Source organism: Oncorhynchus clarkii, chromosome 10, assembly GCF_045791955.1.
Source record: "Oncorhynchus clarkii lewisi isolate Uvic-CL-2024 chromosome 10, UVic_Ocla_1.0, whole genome shotgun sequence".
NCBI classification, from domain to species: domain Eukaryota; kingdom Metazoa; phylum Chordata; class Actinopteri; order Salmoniformes; family Salmonidae; genus Oncorhynchus; species Oncorhynchus clarkii.
This window is the reverse complement of record NC_092156.1, coordinates 2,271,429-2,289,094: the sequence shown is the minus strand read 5'-3', so window position 1 is coordinate 2,289,094 and position 17,666 is coordinate 2,271,429. Positions and strand designations below refer to the sequence as shown.

The 17,666-nt window shown below is 41.4% G+C and overlaps 1 protein-coding gene across 1 annotated transcript; it reads left to right on the top strand.

Moving 5' to 3' along the window:
* The first annotated feature begins 5,699 nt into the window (after positions 1-5,699).
* On the top strand, positions 5,700-17,438 carry LOC139419373 (B-cell receptor CD22-like). Its single transcript, XM_071169316.1, has 6 exons — positions 5,700-5,836; positions 6,096-6,143; positions 8,676-8,717; positions 13,783-14,046; positions 15,854-16,117; positions 16,797-17,438. Exons 2-6 carry the CDS (start codon positions 6,098-6,100, stop codon positions 17,072-17,074), a joined length of 894 nt encoding a protein of 297 aa, XP_071025417.1. The 5' UTR covers positions 5,700-5,836; positions 6,096-6,097; the 3' UTR covers positions 17,075-17,438.
* Positions 17,439-17,666: the final 228 nt, after the last annotated feature.

The window sequence follows — 17,666 nt, the reverse complement described above, 5'->3', positions numbered from 1 at the left end:
CTCCTGTATATAGCCTCTCTACTGTATATAGCCCCTCTACTGTATATAGCCTGTCTACTGTATATAGCCTCTCTACTGTATATAGCCTGTCTACTGTATATAGCCTCTCTACTGTATATAGCCTCTCTACTGTATATAGCCTCTCTACTGTATATAGCCTCTACTGTATATAGCCTCTCTACTGTATATAGCCTCTATACTGTATATAGCCCCTCTACTGTATATAGCCTCTCTACTGTATATAGCCTCTCTACTATATATAGCCTCTACTGCATATAGCCTCTCTACTGTATATAACCTCTCTACTGTATATAGCCTCTCTACTGTATATAGCCTCTCTACTGTATATAACCTCTCTACTGTATATAGCCTCTCTCCTGTATATAGCCTCTCCACTGTATATAGCCTCTACTGTACATAGCCTCTCTCCTGTATATAGCCTCTCTACTGTATATAGCCTCTCTACCGTATATAGCCCCTCTACTGTATACAGCCTCTCTACTGTATATAGCCTCTCTACTGTATATAGCCCCTCTACTGTATATAGCCTCTCTACTGTATATAGCCTCTCTACTGTATACAGCATCTACTGTTTATAGCCTCTCTACTGTATATAGCCTCTCTACTGTATATAGCCTCTCTACTGTATATAACCTCTCTACTGTATATAGCCTCTCTACTGTATATAGCCTCTCTACTGTATATAACCTCTCTACTGTATATAGCCTCTCTCCTGTATATAGCCTCTCCACTGTATATAGCCTCTCTACTGTATATAGCCTCTCTACTGTATATAGCCTCTCTACTGTATATAACCTCTCTACTGTATATAGCCTCTCTACTGTATATAGCCTCTCTACTGTATATAGCCTCTCTACTGTGTATAACCTCTCTCCTGTATATAGCCTCTCTCCTGTATATAGCCTCTCTACTGTATATAACCTCTCTACTGTATATAGCCTCTCTACTGTGTATAACCTCTCTCCTGTATATAGCCTCTCTCCTGTATATAGCCTCTCTCCTGTATATAGTCTCTCTACTGTATATAGCCTCTCTACTGTATATAACCTCTCTACTGTATATAGCCTCTCTACTGTATATAACCTCTCTACTGTATATAGCCTCTCTACTGTATATAGCCTGTCTTTTTACTGTTTTTATTTCTTTACTTACCTATTCTTCACCTAATACCTTTTTTGTACTATTGGTTAGAGCCTGTAAGTAAGCATTTCACTGTAAGTTCTACTACACCTGTTGTATTCAGCGCACGTGACAAATAAACTATGATTTTATTGTTTGTTTATTTAAGCTTAAATAATTTTCAATCCAATTATTTCCCATGCACCACAGGTATCCCATGGATTATATGCAACATCCGCACTGAGCTAAAGGGCAGAGCTGCCGATTTCAATGAGCGGGACTCTAACCCGGAAGCATAAGAAATCCCTCTATGCCCTCCGACGAACCATCAAACAAGCAAAGCGTCACAACAGGACTAAGATTGAATCGTACTACCTCAGCTCCGATGTTTGTCGGATGTGGCAGGGCCTGCAAACTATTACAGACTACAAAGGGAAGCACAGCCGAGAGCTGCCCAGTGACACGAGCCTACCAGACGAGCTACATTTCTTCTATGCTCGCTTCGAGACAAGTAACACTGAAGCATGCATGAGAGCATCAGCTGTTCTGGACAACTGTGTGATCACGCTCTCCGTAGCCGACGTGAGTAAGACCTTTAAACAGGTCAACATTCACAAGGCCGCAGGACCAGACGGATTACCAGGACGTGTACTCCAAGCATGCGCTAACCAACTGGCAAGTGTCTTCCCTGACATTTTCAAACTGTCTGAGTCTGTAATATCAACATGTTTCAAGCAGACCACCATAGTCCCTGTGCCTAATAACACTAAGGTAACCTGTCTAAATGACTACCAACCTGTAGCACTCGTCTGTAACCATGAAGTGCTTTGAAAGGCTGGTCATGGCTCACATCAACAACATACCGCCCTAACAGATCGGGTAAAACTTCCCTTTCCCACCTGGACAAAAGGAACACCTACAGTGGGGCAAAAATGTATTTAGTCAGCCACCAATTGTGCAAGTTCTCCCACTTAAAAAGATGAGAGAGGCCTGTAATTTTCATCATAGGTACACTTCAACTATGACAGACAAAATGAGGGAAAAAAATCCAGAAAATCACATTGTAGAATTTTTTATTTATTTATTTGCAAATTATGGTGGAAAATAAGTATTTGGTCACCTACAAACAAGCAAGTTTTCTGGCTCTCACAGACCTGTAACTTCTTCTTTAAGAGGCTTCTCTGTCCTCCACTCGTTACCTGTATTAATGCAACCTGTTTGAACTTGTTATCAGTATAAAAGACACCTGTCCACAACCTCAAACAGTCACACTCCAAACTCCACTATGGCCAAGACCAAAGAGCTGTCAAAGGACACCAGAAACAAAATTGTAGACCTGCACCAGGCTGGGAAGACTGAATCTGCAATAGGTAAGCAGCTTGGTTTGAAGAAATCAACTGTGGGAGCAATTACTAAGAAATGAAAGACATACAAGACCACTGATAATCTCCCTCGATCTGGGGCTCCACGCAAGATCTCACCCCGTGGGGTCAAACTGATCACAAGAACGGTGAGCAAAAATCCCAGAACCACACGGGGGGACCTAGTGAATGACCTGCAGAGAGCTGGGACCAAAGTAACAAAGCCTACCATCAGTAACACACTATGCTGCCAGGGACTCAAATCCTGCAGTGCCAGACGTGTCCCCCTGCTTAAGCCAGTATATGTCCAGGCCCGTCTGAAGTTTGCTAGAGAGCATTTGGATGATCCAGAAGAAGATTGGGAGAATGTCATATGGTCAGATGAAACCAAAATATAACTTTTTGGTAAAAACTCAACTCGTCGTGTTTGGAGGACAAAGAATGCTGAGTTGCATCCAAAGAACACCATACCTACTGTGAAGCATGGGGGTGGAAACATCATGCTTTGGGGCTGTTTTTCTGCAAAGGGACCAGGACGACTGATCCGTGTAAAGGAAAGAATGAATGGGGCCATGTATCGTGAGATTTTGAGTGAAAACCTCCTTCCATCAGCAAGGGCATTGAAGATGAAACGTGGCTGGGTCTTTCAGCATGACAATGATCCCAAACACAACGCCAGATACTGGGGTGCAAAGGAGAAAAATTATACAGCCCCTTTACTTTCAGTGCAGCAAACTCTCTCCAGAAGTTCAATGAGGATCTCTGAATGATCCAATGTTGACCTAAATGACTAATGATGATAACTAGAAGAAAACCTGATGGAGTCTGCAAAAGACCTGAGACTGGGACGGAGATTTGTCTTCCAACAAGACAATGATCCAAAACATAAAGCAAAATCTACAATGGAATGGTTCAAAAATAAACATATCCAGGTGTTAGAATGGCCAAGTCAAAGTCCAGACCTGAATCCAATCGAGAATCTGTGGAAAGAACTGAAAACTGCTGTTCACAAATGCTCTCCATCCAACCTCACTGAGCTCGAGCTGTTTTGCAAGGAGGAATGGGAAAATTTTCAGTCTCTCGATGTGCAAAACTGATAGAGACATACCCCAAGCGACTTACAGCTGTAATCACAGCAAAAGGTGGCGCTACAAAGTATTAACTTAAGGGGGCTGAATAATTTTGCACGCCCAATTTTTCAGTTTTTGATTTGTTAAAAAAGTTTGAAATATCCAATAAATGTCGTTCCACTTCATGATTGTGTCCCACTTGTTGTTGAAAATCCAGAAGATTATGTCATGGCTTTAGAAGTTTCTGATAGGCTAATTGACATCATTTGAGTAAATTGGAGGTGTACCTGTGGATGTATTTTAAGGCCTACCTTCAAACTCAGTGCCTCTTTGCTTGACATAATGGGAAAATCAAAAGATATCAGCCAAGACCTCAGAAACAAAATTGTAGACCTCCACAAGTCTGGTTCGTCTTTGGGAGCAATTTCCAAACACCTGAAGTTACCACGTTCATCTGTACAAACAATAATACGCAAGTATAAACACCATGGGACCACGCAGCCATCATACCACTCAGGAATGAGACATGTTCTGTCTCCTAGAGATGAACATACTTTTGTGCGAGAAGTGCAAGTCAATCCCAGAACAACAGCAAAGCACCTTGTGAAGATGCTGGAGGAAACAGGTACAAAAGTATCTATATCCACAGTAAAACGAGTCCTATATCGGCATAACATGAAAGGCCACTCAGCAAGGAAGAAGCCACTGCTCCAAAACCGCCATAAAAAAGCCAGACTACGGTTTGCAACTGCACATGGGGACAAAGATCGTACTTTTTGGAGAAATGTCCTCTGGTCTGATGAAACAAAAATAGAACTGTTTGGCCATCATAACCATCGTTATGTTTGGAGGAAAAAGGGGGAGGCTTGCAAGCCGAAGAACACCATCCCAACCTTGAAGCACGGGGGTGGCAGCATTAAGTAGTGGGGGTGATTTGCTGCAGGAGGGACTGGTGCACTTCACAATATAGATGGCATTATGAAGTAGGAAAATGATGTGTATATATTGAAGCAGCATCTCAAGACATCAGTCAGGAAGTTAAAGCTTGGTCGCAAATGGGTCTTCCAAATGGACAATGACCCCAAGCATGCTTCCAAAGTTGTGGCAAAATGGCTTAAAAGCCCTGACCTCAATCTCATAGAAATTGTGTGGGAAAAACTGAAAAAGCGTGTGCTAGCAAGGAGGCCTACAAACCTGACTCAGTTACACCAACTCTGTCAGGAGGAATGGGCCAAAATGCACCCAACTTATTGTGGGAAGCTTGTGGCAGGCTACCCGAAACAGTTTGACCCAAGTTAAACAATTTAAAGGCAATGCTACCAAATACTAATTGAGTGTATGTAAACTTCTGGCCAACTGGGAATGTGATGAAAGAAATAAAAGCTGAAATAAATCATTCCCTCTACTATTATTCTGACATTTCACATTCTTAAAATAGAGTGGTGATCATAACTGATCTAAGACAGGTACTTTTTAATAGGGTTAAATATCAGGAATTGTGATAAAACTTCCGACTTCAACTGTAAATATAAATATATATATATATATATTTTTCTTCCTCAACAGTATTGCACTGGGCCTTTACTAGTCCTGTATTAGTGGACTGATATTCCCTGATATTCATATTTCTATGTGATTTTGGTTGGTTGCCCAAAAACGTATATATTGCAGCTTTAAAGGGATAGTTAAGATAAATGTACTGAAAACCCAATTGAATGAAAACTCCATGAGACAATCTGTTGGCCAGCAAGTGGGAGTGTTTTCAGGGGTGTAGGTAGATGTATTCAGCGCGAGCAAAGGGAACCATGTCTGCAAAGCCCGTTAAAATGCCCCCAACTAAGGCAATTTAATTTCCTAAATCAGATTCGGGCCCTTGGTGATTTGTATGCTATTATCATGCTTAAATTCCAGGTCAGAATACGGGTAGAGAGAAAAGCGCATTAAAACAAAAGTGGATTTACGTTTCATTGACGTGCACATAACACGGCTTGGAATTCCCCCGTTTGTAGTAGCTGAACAGCCAACAGATGTAGCCCTTGGCCTATTCCTTTCAAGCCATTTATTTGAACGCTATTGATGGATACTAATGACGTAAGTTTTGTCTGTATTCGTGCTTGACGACGGGACCACTCTGTGTCTGGGTGAAGAACGAGAAGGACCACCATTTCCATCAGAGGAATTATCATTAGGACAATCGTTGAGTTTTTAAATCTGTTTTTTTGTGTGTTTTTTTTTTACATTTCTAGGTGTTGGAAACTTTACATGGTAGGTGGATTTATTGTGTATTTACAATAAATCAGTGTGACAAAAACAACAATGAATGGTTGAACATGTATGGATGTTATAGGAACTTATGATATTATTTAGTTGAAACTTTATTTGATGTGACGATTATTATTTATTTGTTTTACATTGATGACTAACTGAGCCTTTTTGATGGTCATGTAGTGAGAGTATCTGCTGATTATATAGGTGTGTGTGTGTGTGTGTGTGTGTGTGTGTGTCTCTCTCTCACCCCGTGCAGAGATGAAAGGTGCAGAGAGACTCATCTTTCTGGGCTGGCTGCTGACAGGTTTTTATTTAATTTGCTACATTTCTTTCTAATATATGTTAAGGTCAAGTTTGAGAAGGAAGAATTTTTCAATTTTTAGAGGAATTCAAAAATGATCAATTTGTCAATAAACGTAGGTTATGATGTGATATTTATTCCTTCAGTGTCAGTATTGTATTGGGTTGTTGAACCCAGCCCTGGGAACAGAGGCCTCTAACTCAGTTCTGTTGAACCCAGCCCTGGGAACAGAGACCACTAACTCAGTTCTGTTGAACCCAGCCCTGGGAACAGAGACCACTAACTCAGTTCTGTTGAACCCAGCCCTGGGAACAGAGACCACTAACTCAGTTATGTTGAACCCAGCCCTGGGAACAGAGGCCTCTAACTCAGTTCTGTTGAACCCAGCCCTGGGAACAGAGACCACTAACTCAGTCCTGTTGAACCCAGCCCTGGGAACAGAGGCCTCTAACTCAGTTATGTTGAACCCAGCCCTGGGAACAGAGACCACTAACTCAGTTCTGTTGAACCCAGCCCTGGGAACAGAGACCACTAACTCAGTCCTGTTGAACCCAGCCCTGGGAACAGAGACCACTAACTCAGTCCTGTTGAACCCAGCCCTGGGAACAGAGACCACTAACTCAGTCCTGTTGAACCCAGCCCTGGGAACAGAGACCACTAACTCAGCTCTGTTGAACCCAGCCCTGGGAACAGAGACCACTAACTCAGTTCTGTTGAACCCAGCCCTGGGAACAGAGACCACTAACTCAGTCCTGTTGAACCCAGCCCTGGGAACAGAGACCACTAACTCAGCTCTGTTGAACCCAGCCCTGGGAACAGAGGCCTCTAACTCAGTTCTGTTGAACCCAGCCCTGGGAACAGAGACCACTAACTCAGCTCTGTTGAACCCAGCCCTGGGAACAGAGGCCTCTAACTCAGTTATGTTGAACCCAGCCCTGGGAACAGAGGCCTCTAACTCAGTTCTGTTGAACCCAGCCCTGGGAACAGAGACCACTAACTCAGTCCTGTTGAACCCAGCCCTGGGAACAGAGGCCTCTAACTCAGTTATGTTGAACCCAGCCCTGGGAACAGAGACCACTAACTCAGTTCTGTTGAACCCAGCCCTGGGAACAGAGACCACTAACTCAGTCCTGTTGAACCCAGCCCTGGGAACAGAGACCACTAACTCAGTCCTGTTGAACCCAGCCCTGGGAACAGAGACCACTAACTCAGTCCTGTTGAACCCAGCCCTGGGAACAGAGACCACTAACTCAGCTCTGTTGAACCCAGCCCTGGGAACAGAGACCACTAACTCAGTTCTGTTGAACCCAGCCCTGGGAACAGAGACCACTAACTCAGTCCTGTTGAACCCAGCCCTGGGAACAGAGACCACTAACTCAGCTCTGTTGAACCCAGCCCTGGGAACAGAGGCCTCTAACTCAGTTCTGTTGAACCCAGCCCTGGGAACAGAGACCACTAACTCAGCTCTGTTGAACCCAGCCCTGGGAACAGAGACCACTAACTCAGTTCTGTTGAACCCAGCCCTGGGAACAGAGACCACTAACTCAGTTCTGTTGAACCCAGCCCTGGGAACAGAGACCACTAACTCAGCTCTGTTGAACCCAGCCCTGGGAACAGAGACCACTAACTCAGTTCTGTTGAACCCAGCCCTGGGAACAGAGACCACTAACTCAGTTCTGTTGAACCCAGCCCTGGGAACAGAGACCACTAACTCAGTTCTGTTGAACCCAGCCCTGGGAACAGAGACCACTAACTCAGCTCTGTTGAACCCAGCCCTGGGAACAGAGGCCTCTAACTCAGTTCTGTTGAACCCAGCCCTGGGAACAGAGACCACTAACTCAATTATGTTGAACCCAGCCCTGGGAACAGAGACCACTAACTCAGCTCTGTTGAACCCAGCCCTGGGAACAGAGGCCTCTAACTCAGTTCTGTTGAACCCAGCCCTGGGAACAGAGACCACTAACTCAATTATGTTGAACCCAGCCCTGGGAACAGAGACCACTAACTAAGCTTTGTTGAACCCAGCCCTGGGAACAGAGATCACTAACTCAGTTCCAGAAAAACTGCTGTTTTGCCTGTTTCCTCCCAGTCACAACGTAACCAATTTCTTGGAATTTAGCTTGAAATGAAAACATCCTGTCAGATCACTAAGAGCAGTGGGCAGGTCCAGGACATTTCAGGGGCCATATTCATGAAGCGATTCGGAGTAGGACTGCTTATCTAGGATCAGTTTAGCCTTTAAGATCAGAATAAATAAATAAAGATTACATTAACATTAACAGGAGGAACCTAATCCTAGATGAGCATTTATTTATAAATACGGCCTCAGATTATGTCAATTGTAATGGTTAATGGTCAATGGTTAATGGTTAATCAATTGGGAAACAGTTTAATAATTATAAACTGTTAATCTTTTTACTAACTTAGTAGTTTGTTGTCCAAGCCATCTATTCAGCGGGGTTGGGGTCAAATAGAAATGGAATTGACCCCAAACCCTGCTGTCCGGTCCTGATAGTGAACTGCTGTGTGTTTCAGGTACCCTGTGTCAAGGTGGGGTGGAAGGAACGGTCTGCACTAGTGAGTATTCAGATCAGTGTATTCCAAACAGTGGGTCAGATCTACTTCACTGGTGGGGTGTGGCTAAAGACTAGATTTATGAGGGTTCTTCATTAGACTGATAGAACCAGAGGCTTCTTCATTACACTGATAGAACCAGAGGGTTCTTCATTACACTGATAGAACCAGAGGGTTCTTCATTACACTGATATAACCATAGGGTTCCACTGATAGAAACAGAGGGTTCTTCATTACACTGATAGATCCAGAGGGTTCCACTGATAGAACCATAGGGTTCTTCATTACACTGATAGATCCAGAGGGTTCCACTGATAGAACCAGAGGGTTCTTCATTACACTGATATAACCAGAGGGTTCTTCATTACACTGATAGCACCATAGGGTTCCACTGATAGAACCATAGGGTTCTTCATTACACTGATAGAACCATAGGGTTCCACTGATAGAAACAGAGGGTTCTTCATTACACTGATATAACCGTATGGTTCCACTGATAAAAACAGAGGGTTCTTCATTACACTGATAGATCCAGAGGGTTCTTCATTACACTGATAGAACCAGAGGGTTCCACTGATAGAACCATAGGGTTCTTCATTACACTGATAGAACCATAGGGTTCCACTGATAGATCCAGAGGGTTCTTCATTCCACTGATAGATCCAGAGGGTTCTTCATTCCACTGATAGAACCAGAGGGTTCTTTATTACACTGATAGATCCAGATGGTTCTTCATTACACTGATAGAACCTGAGGGTTCTTCATTACACTGATAGAACCTGAGGTTTCTTCATTACACTGATATAACCAAAGGTTTCTTCATTACACTGATATATCCAGATGGTTCTTCATTACACTGATAGAACCTGAGGGTTCTTCATTACACTGATATAACCAGAGGGTTCTTCATTACACTGATAGAACCATAGGGTTCCACTGATAGAAACAGAGGGTTCTTCATTACACTGATAGATCCAGAGGGTTCCACTGATAGAACCATAGGGTTCTTCATTACACTGATAGATCCAGAGGGTTCTTCATTACACTGATAGATCCAGAGGTTTCTTCATTACACTGATAGATCCAGAGGGTTCTTCATTACACTGATAGAACCAGAGGGTTATTCATTACACTGATAGAACCAAAGGGTTCTTCATTACACTGATAGATCCAGATGGTTCTTCATTACACTGATAGAGCCTGAGGGTTCCCCTGATAGATCCAGAGGGTTCTTCATTACCCTGATAGAACCAGAGGGTTCTTCATTACACTGATAGAACCAGAGGGTTCTTCATTACACTGTAAAAAAAAAATCCCAGTTACTGATTGCAGTGGAAATATGGTAAATATACAAAACATTGCTGCATTTTTAAGGAATGATTACTGTTAAGGACAGTATGCTGCTGTATTCTGATTACTTACTGTATTCTGATTACTTACTGTATTCTGATGACTTACTGTATTCTGATTACTTCCTGTATTCTGATTACTTACGGTATTCTGATTACTTGGGAGTCAATCTCACTGGGACTTTGAACTCACAACCTCTTTGTTGCCAGTGAACTGAATTTCCCGCTACACCACCGGCTCTGCGGGTATGATGACGATTGAGAAAGATCGTTAAAAGATTAAAAACAATAGACATTCTGTCATTTGTCCCTATGGGGGAACCTTTTTGAGTTCCACGTACAACCCTTTTTTTGTTTATAATCATCTCATGAAGAACCCTCTGGTTCCATGTAGAACCAAAAACAGGTTGGACAGTTATACAGTGCATTCGGAAAGTATTCAGACCCTTTGACTTTATCCACATTTTGTTACGTTACAGCCTTATTCTAAAATGGATGAAATTATAATGTTTCCCCCCCCATCTAATAACCCATAATGACTAAGCAAAAACAGGCTGTTTAAAATGAAAAACACAAATACCTTATTTACATAAGTATTCAGACCCTTTGCTGTGAGACTCGAAATTCAGCTCAGGTGCATCCTGTTTCCATTGATCATCCTTGAGATGTTTCTACAACTTGATTGGAGTCCACCACATTCAATTGATTGGACATGATTTGGAAAGGCACACACCTGTCTATATAAGGTCCCACAGTTGACAGCTCATCTCAGAGCAAAAAACCAAGCCATGAGGTTGAAGGAATTGTCCGTGGAGCTCCGAGACACGATTGTGTCGCAGGACAGGTCTGAGAGAGGGTAACAAACAATTCTGGCAGCATTGAAGGTCCCCAAGAACACAGTAGCTTCCATCATTCTTAAATGGAAGAAGTTTGGAACCGACTCTTCCTAGAGCTGGCCGCCCGGCCAAACTGAGGGGGAGAAGGGCCTTGGTCAGGGAGATGACCAAGAACCCGATGGTCACTCTTACAGATCTCCAGAGTTCCTCTGTGAAGATGGGAGAATCTTCCAGAAGGACAACCATCTCTGCAGCACTACACCAATCAGGCCTTTATGATAAGAGTGGCCAGACGGAAGCCACTCCTCAGTAAAAGGCACATGACAAGGCACTTGGAGTTTGCCAAAAGGCACCAGACCACAATAAACAAGATTCTCTGGTCTGATGAAACCAAGATTGAACTCTTTGGCCTGAACGCCACATCTGGAGGAAACCTTGCACCATCCCTACGGTGAAGCATGGTGGTGGCAGAATCACGTCTGGAGGAAACCTTGCACCATCCCTACGGTGAAGCATGGTGGTGGCAGCATCACGTCTGGAGGAAACCTTGTACCATCCCTACGGTGAAGCATGGTGGTGGCAGCATCACGTCTGGAGGAAACCTTGAACCATTCCTACGGTGAAGCATGGTGGTGGCAGCATCACGTCTGGAGGAAACCTTGAACCATCCCTACGGTGAAGCATGGTGGTGGCAGCATCACATCTGGAGGAAACCTTGCACCATCCCTACGGTGAAGCATGGTGGTTGCAGCATGCGTAGAGGGTCTGAATACTAATGTAAATGTGATATTTCAAAAATGTATAAAAACCTGTTTTTTTTATAGGGTAATGTGTGTAGATTGATGAGAAAAAAATGAAATGTTTTAATACATTTTAAAATAAGGCTGTAACGTAGCAAAATGTTAAAAAGAATGGAAGGGGTCTGACTACGTTCTGAATGCTCCGTACATATATGATACTTTAGATGCATTTATGGTTGTTAGGTAACTCACATGCTAATGGTCAGTGCCTTTATGGGTAAAGATGTAGTATAATGGGACATTTTCTACCCAATATATTCAATGTAAGGAACAATCATTTCTGAACCTTGAAATGTGGGTGGGGCAATGTGCTGGCGGAGGGATTATTAGCATATTTGGGGGCTTGGTCTAAAATATGTTGTATTTGTGCCAGCTGTTACTGGAAGTGTTGGGGCTTATTAGCATATTTGGGGGCTTGGTCTAAAATATGTTGTATTTGTGCCAGCTGTTACTGGAAGTGTTGGGGCTTATTAGCATATTTGGGGGCATGGCCTAAAATATGTTGTATTTGTGCCAGCTGTTACTGGAAGTGTTGCATAATGTAACGCCCCCCCCTAGTGCATTCAGAAAGTATTCACACCCCTTGATTGTTTATTCTTTACACATTTTGGTTGTGTTATAGTCTGAATGTGGATTATTTGTAGATGATTTGGCACATGCCTACACCTAGTAGCTCAATAATGTCAGAGTGTAATGATGGTTTTATACATTTTTATAGATTAATAAATAATTGAAAGTTAAAATTTAGTTATTAAGTATTCAACCCTTTTGTTATGGCAAGCCTAAATAATTTCAAGAGTAAATATTTGCTTAACATTTCACATAACAATTTGCATGGACTCCCTTCATTTGCAATAATAGTGTTTAAGATGATTTTTTTATGACTACCTCACACTCGCTTAGGGCATGGTGAAATTATTAATTACACTTTGGATGGTGTATCAATAAACCCAGTCACTACAAAAATACAGGCGTCCTTCCAAACTCGGTCGCAGGAGAGGAAGGAAACCACCCATTCTGTACGGGCTTCCTTCTTTTCACTCTGTCATTTAGGTTAGTGTTGTGGAGTAACTATAATGTTGTTGAACCATCCTCTGTTTTCTATCACAACCATTAAACTCTTCAACTGGTTTAAAGTCACCATTGATCTCATCGTGAAATCCCTGAGCAGTTTCCTCAAAGGGATATTCAATGTCTGCTTTTTTTTTCTAATTTTGACCCATCTACCAATAGGTGCCCTTCTTTGCGAGTCATTGGAAAACCTCCCTGGTCTTTGTGGTTGAATCTCTGTTTGAAATTCACTGCTCGGCTGAGGGACCTTACAGATAATTGTATGTGTTGGGGGGTGCAGAGATGGGGAAGTCATTTAAAAATCATGTTGAACACTATAATTTGCACACGGAGTGTTAAGCACATTTTCCCTACTGAACTTATGTAGGAATTGCCATAACAAAGGGTTTGAATCATTATTGACTCAAGACATTTCAGCTTTCCATTTGTAATACTTATAAAAATGTAATTCAATTTAATTCATTTTAAATTCAGGCTGTAACAACAACAAAAATAGTGGACAACTTTCTGAAAAGTTGTCAGTGTTTACAATTGGCTCATTCATCCCCCTCCTCTCCCCTGTAACTATTCCCCAGGTCGTTGCTGCAAATGAGAACGTTGTTCTCAGTCTCCTCTCCCCTGTAACTATTCCCCAGGTCCTTGCTGCAAATGAGAACGTTGTTCTCAGTCTCCTCTCCCCTGTAACTATTCCCCAGGTCGTTGCTGCAAATGAGAACGTTGTTCTCAGTCTCCTCTCCCCTGTAACTATTCCCCAGGTCGTTGCTGCAAATGAGAACGTTGTTCTCAGTCAACTTACCTGGTAAAATAACGGATAAATAAAATAAAAAAAATATAAAAAACTATCACCCTCACCTCTGACCTTTTTTATTGGATTGTATTCTTAATTAAAAATATATATAATCTGTCAGCTTGTGTTTGTCTTTGTGTTTGTTGCTGTTCTGTTGACATTAATTGGTTCTATTAATTTGTTGACATGATAAGATGATAATTTTTTTGTTTATTTTCCTTCCAGATCCTCCCAGGAACACGTCAGTATCTGTGATTCCCTCTGGCGAAGTGTTAGAGGGCAGTTCAGTGACTCTGACCTGCAGCAGTGATGCCAACCCACCAGGGAACAGCTACCGCTGGTACTCAGTGAGAGCGGGTGACACCAGATCTACAGGCTATGGGCCGGTCCTGAGGACCAAAATCTGGGCGGACAATACCCTCTTCTACTGTGAAGCCAAGAATATGTGTGGAGCACATAATTCAACGATCACTAAAGTAACTGTGTGGTGTAAGTTCAAGGAACCAGAGTACAGTAAGCTTGTCTGTGGCCCTCTGTATCTCAGTTGGTAGAGCATAGCACTCCCTCCGTTCAGAGTTGTAGGTTCAGTTCCCGGGGGGGACCACCCATATGTTAAATGTATGCACGCATGACTTTAAGTTGCTTTGGCTAAAAGTGTCTGCTTAAATGTCACTTATATTATAAATATCAACAAGGCTTTATGTCTTTTTAAAAATGTAACCTTTATTTAACCAGCTCATTGAGATATAAAATATTTTTTTCAAGAGCGTCCTGGCCAAGATAGGCAGCACCAAGTCATTACACAAATTACAGACAAACAACATGAAAAACTACAAGTAATCTAGTAAAAACCATTGAATTCACAAGAGTATAACAAAATCACAAAACAGCTAATTAAAAACATTGACAGGTCAGGGAATCAGCCTCAAAATCCTTCATCAGTGATTTAAAAACACCAATCGGGACAAGTTCTTCCAGTTTAAAAGTATTTTTTAAGGGGTTCCAAGACGATGGTGCAGAGGACATAAAAGCCCTTTTACCAAATTCAGTTCTGACATTTGGAACAGTTAGCAGGATAAAGTCCAGCGAACGAAGAGACGACCCACCACATTTATGAACAATAAAAATGCCCAAATAAAAAGGTAGTAAACCCAAAATGGCTTTGTAAATGAAAGTATACCAGTGACTGAGCCTACGAGTGACTAGAGAAGGCCAGCCAACCCTGGTATACAAAGTGCAGTGGTGCGTAAGGGTTTTGCAGTTTAAAATAAATCTCAAAGTGCCATGGTAAAGAGTGTCAATTGATCTCAAACACTGAGCGGAAGCATTCATATATAAAATATCCCCATAGTCTAGTAAAGGCATAAATGTAGCTGATACTAGCCTCCTTCTGGCTTCAAAAGAAAAACAGGCCTTAATCCTAAAATAAAATCCCAATTTCAGCTTACATTTCTTTGAAAGCTGTTGAATATGCAATTTAAAAGAGAGGCCTTCATCAATTAAAATATTCCAAGATATTTATATGAGGTTACAACCTCAATCTCCTTGCCCTGTCAGGTAATAACAGGTGAAAAGTTCAGAGGTCTATCTCTGGCATTAGAAAACACCATTAGTTTAGTTTTGTCAGTATTGAGGATAAGCTTCAATTGACACAAGGTATGTTGAACAGTATAAAAAGCAGATTGCATGTTCTGGAAAGCTTTTGTAAGAGACAGTAACAGTAAATAACAGTATCATCAGCATAAAAATGAAGTTGTGCATTTTGGACATTTTTGTCTAAATAATTTATATAAATAGTGAATAAGAGAGGACCAAGTACAGAGCCTTGGGGCACACCATTACAGACAGACAATTTAACAGACATGAGCCCATCCAACAGAGTGCACTGAGTTCTATCAGACAGATGGTTAGCAAACCATGCAACTGCATGCTCCGAAAGACCTACACTCGACAACTGTATCAAAAGCCTTAGAGAGATCGATAAAAAGTGAGACACAGTGCTGTTTTTTGTCAAGGGCTTCAGTGATATCATTTAAAACCTTCATGGCTGCTGTAATTGTGCTATGCTTCTTCATGAAGCCCGATTGGTATATTGATGAAAAATAGAGCTAGTAAATAAAAAGTATTTTAGCTGTTCACTCACAAGGGTTTAGCTCAGTAGACTAACATAGTCTCGAGTCTGTAAAGATACATAAGCCTATATAATACTGGTGTTAAAAAGGCTTTAGCTCAGGAGGCTAATGAAGCCTTGAGTCACACATACAATATAACATGTGTATTGTCTATTTCCCTCCAGATGGTCCTAAAACCATGTCTGTGTCAGTCACCCCATCTGGACCCGTGTTTGATGGTGCGATGGTGAATCTGACCTGCAGCAGCAATGGCAACCCACCAGTAAGCAGCTTCACCTGGTACAGTGTGAAGGGAGACCAGGCGACACGGCTTGGGGTTGGGACGAGGCTAGAGACCAGTGTGTCTGCAGAAGTCCACCAGTTTTACTGTGAGGGCAGAAACGACCACGGAGGACAGAACTCAACGCTGATAGAAGTGGTTGTACAGTGTATGTATACTGTAGCTACAATACCAATTCAACCATCGGCAAACATTTTTGGCAGTTATTCAACAATGCTGTTCTTGTTCTTCTTCTTGTTCTTATTGTTGTTGTTCTTCTTCTTGTTGTTGTTGTTCTTCTTGTTCTTCTTCTTGTTCTTCTTCTTGTTCTTATTGTTGTTGTTCTTCTTCTTGTTGTTGTTGTTGTTCTTCTTCTTCTTGTTGTTGTTGTTGTTGTTGTTCTTCTTCTTCTTGTTCTGCTTGTTGTTCTTCTTCTTCTTCTTCTTGTTCTTGTTATTTTTCTTCTTGTTCTTCTTGTTCTTCTTCTTGTTCTTCTTGTTGTTGTTGTTGTTGTTCTTCTTCTTCTTCTTCTTCTTGTTCTTCTTCTTGTTATTTTTCTTCTTGTTCTTCTTCTTGTTCTTGTTGTTGTTGTTGTTGTTGTTCTTCTTCTTCTTGTTCTTCTTGTTCTTCTTGTTGTTCTTCTTCTTGTTGTTCTTCTTCTTGTTGTTCTTCTTCTTGTTATTTTTCTTCTTCTTCTTGTTCTTCTTGTTCTTCTTGTTGTTCTTCTTCTTCTTGTTCTTCTTCTTGTTATTTTTCTTCTTCTTCTTCTTCTTCTTCTTCTTCTTTTTTTCTTATTCTTCTTGTTCTTCTTGTTCTGTATTAATGCAGATACCAATCTATCTCTCCAGATCCCCCCAGAAACACGTCAGTATCAGTGAATTCCTCTGGTCCAGTATTGAAGGACAGTTCAGTGACTCTGACCTGCATCAGTGATGCCAACCCACCAGTGTCCAGCTATAACTGGTACTCAGTCGACGAGAGCGAAACACGCAGTGTAATAGGAGTTGAACAGATGTACACAGTAGCTAATGTCAATGGTAATACACAGTACTTCTGCATAGCTAAAAATCAACACGGATCGGACAATTCAACAACGCTCCAGCTCGACATTCAGTGTACGTTTTAATATCATAAACATAATGTAATGTGCCCCCAAATGGGACAGGGCCATTTTGTTGATGCAAGTCAGTGGTAATGTTTACCAAGCAATGAGTATTTTGGAGGGTCACCCACTTAAATTCTAGTTCTGGTCAACCACATCGCTTCCATTATCCGATGGATCAACATTTAAATGGCCCTTGTTGGGTCATGGCACAGCAATGTCTGGGAACCACTGATTATAAACACAATCTGATAAACACAGGCTAGTAATTCCACAAAGGTCTGTTGTAATGGTGTTAGTCACAGTAGACATAGTATTAATATCTGTAGTCAAAGTAGTTATAGTAGTCAAAGTAGGTATAATAGTTATAGTAGGTATAATAGTTATAGTAGTTAAAATAGTTATAGTAGTGGTAGTAGGTATAATAGTTATAATAGTTATAATAGTTATAGTAGGTATAATAGTTATAATAGTTATAGTAGTTATAGTAGTTATAATAGTTATAGTAGGTATAATAGTTATAATAGTTATAGTAGTTATAGTAGTTATAATAGTTATAGTAGGTATAATAGTTATAGTAGGTATAATAGTTATAATAGTTATAGTAGGTATAATA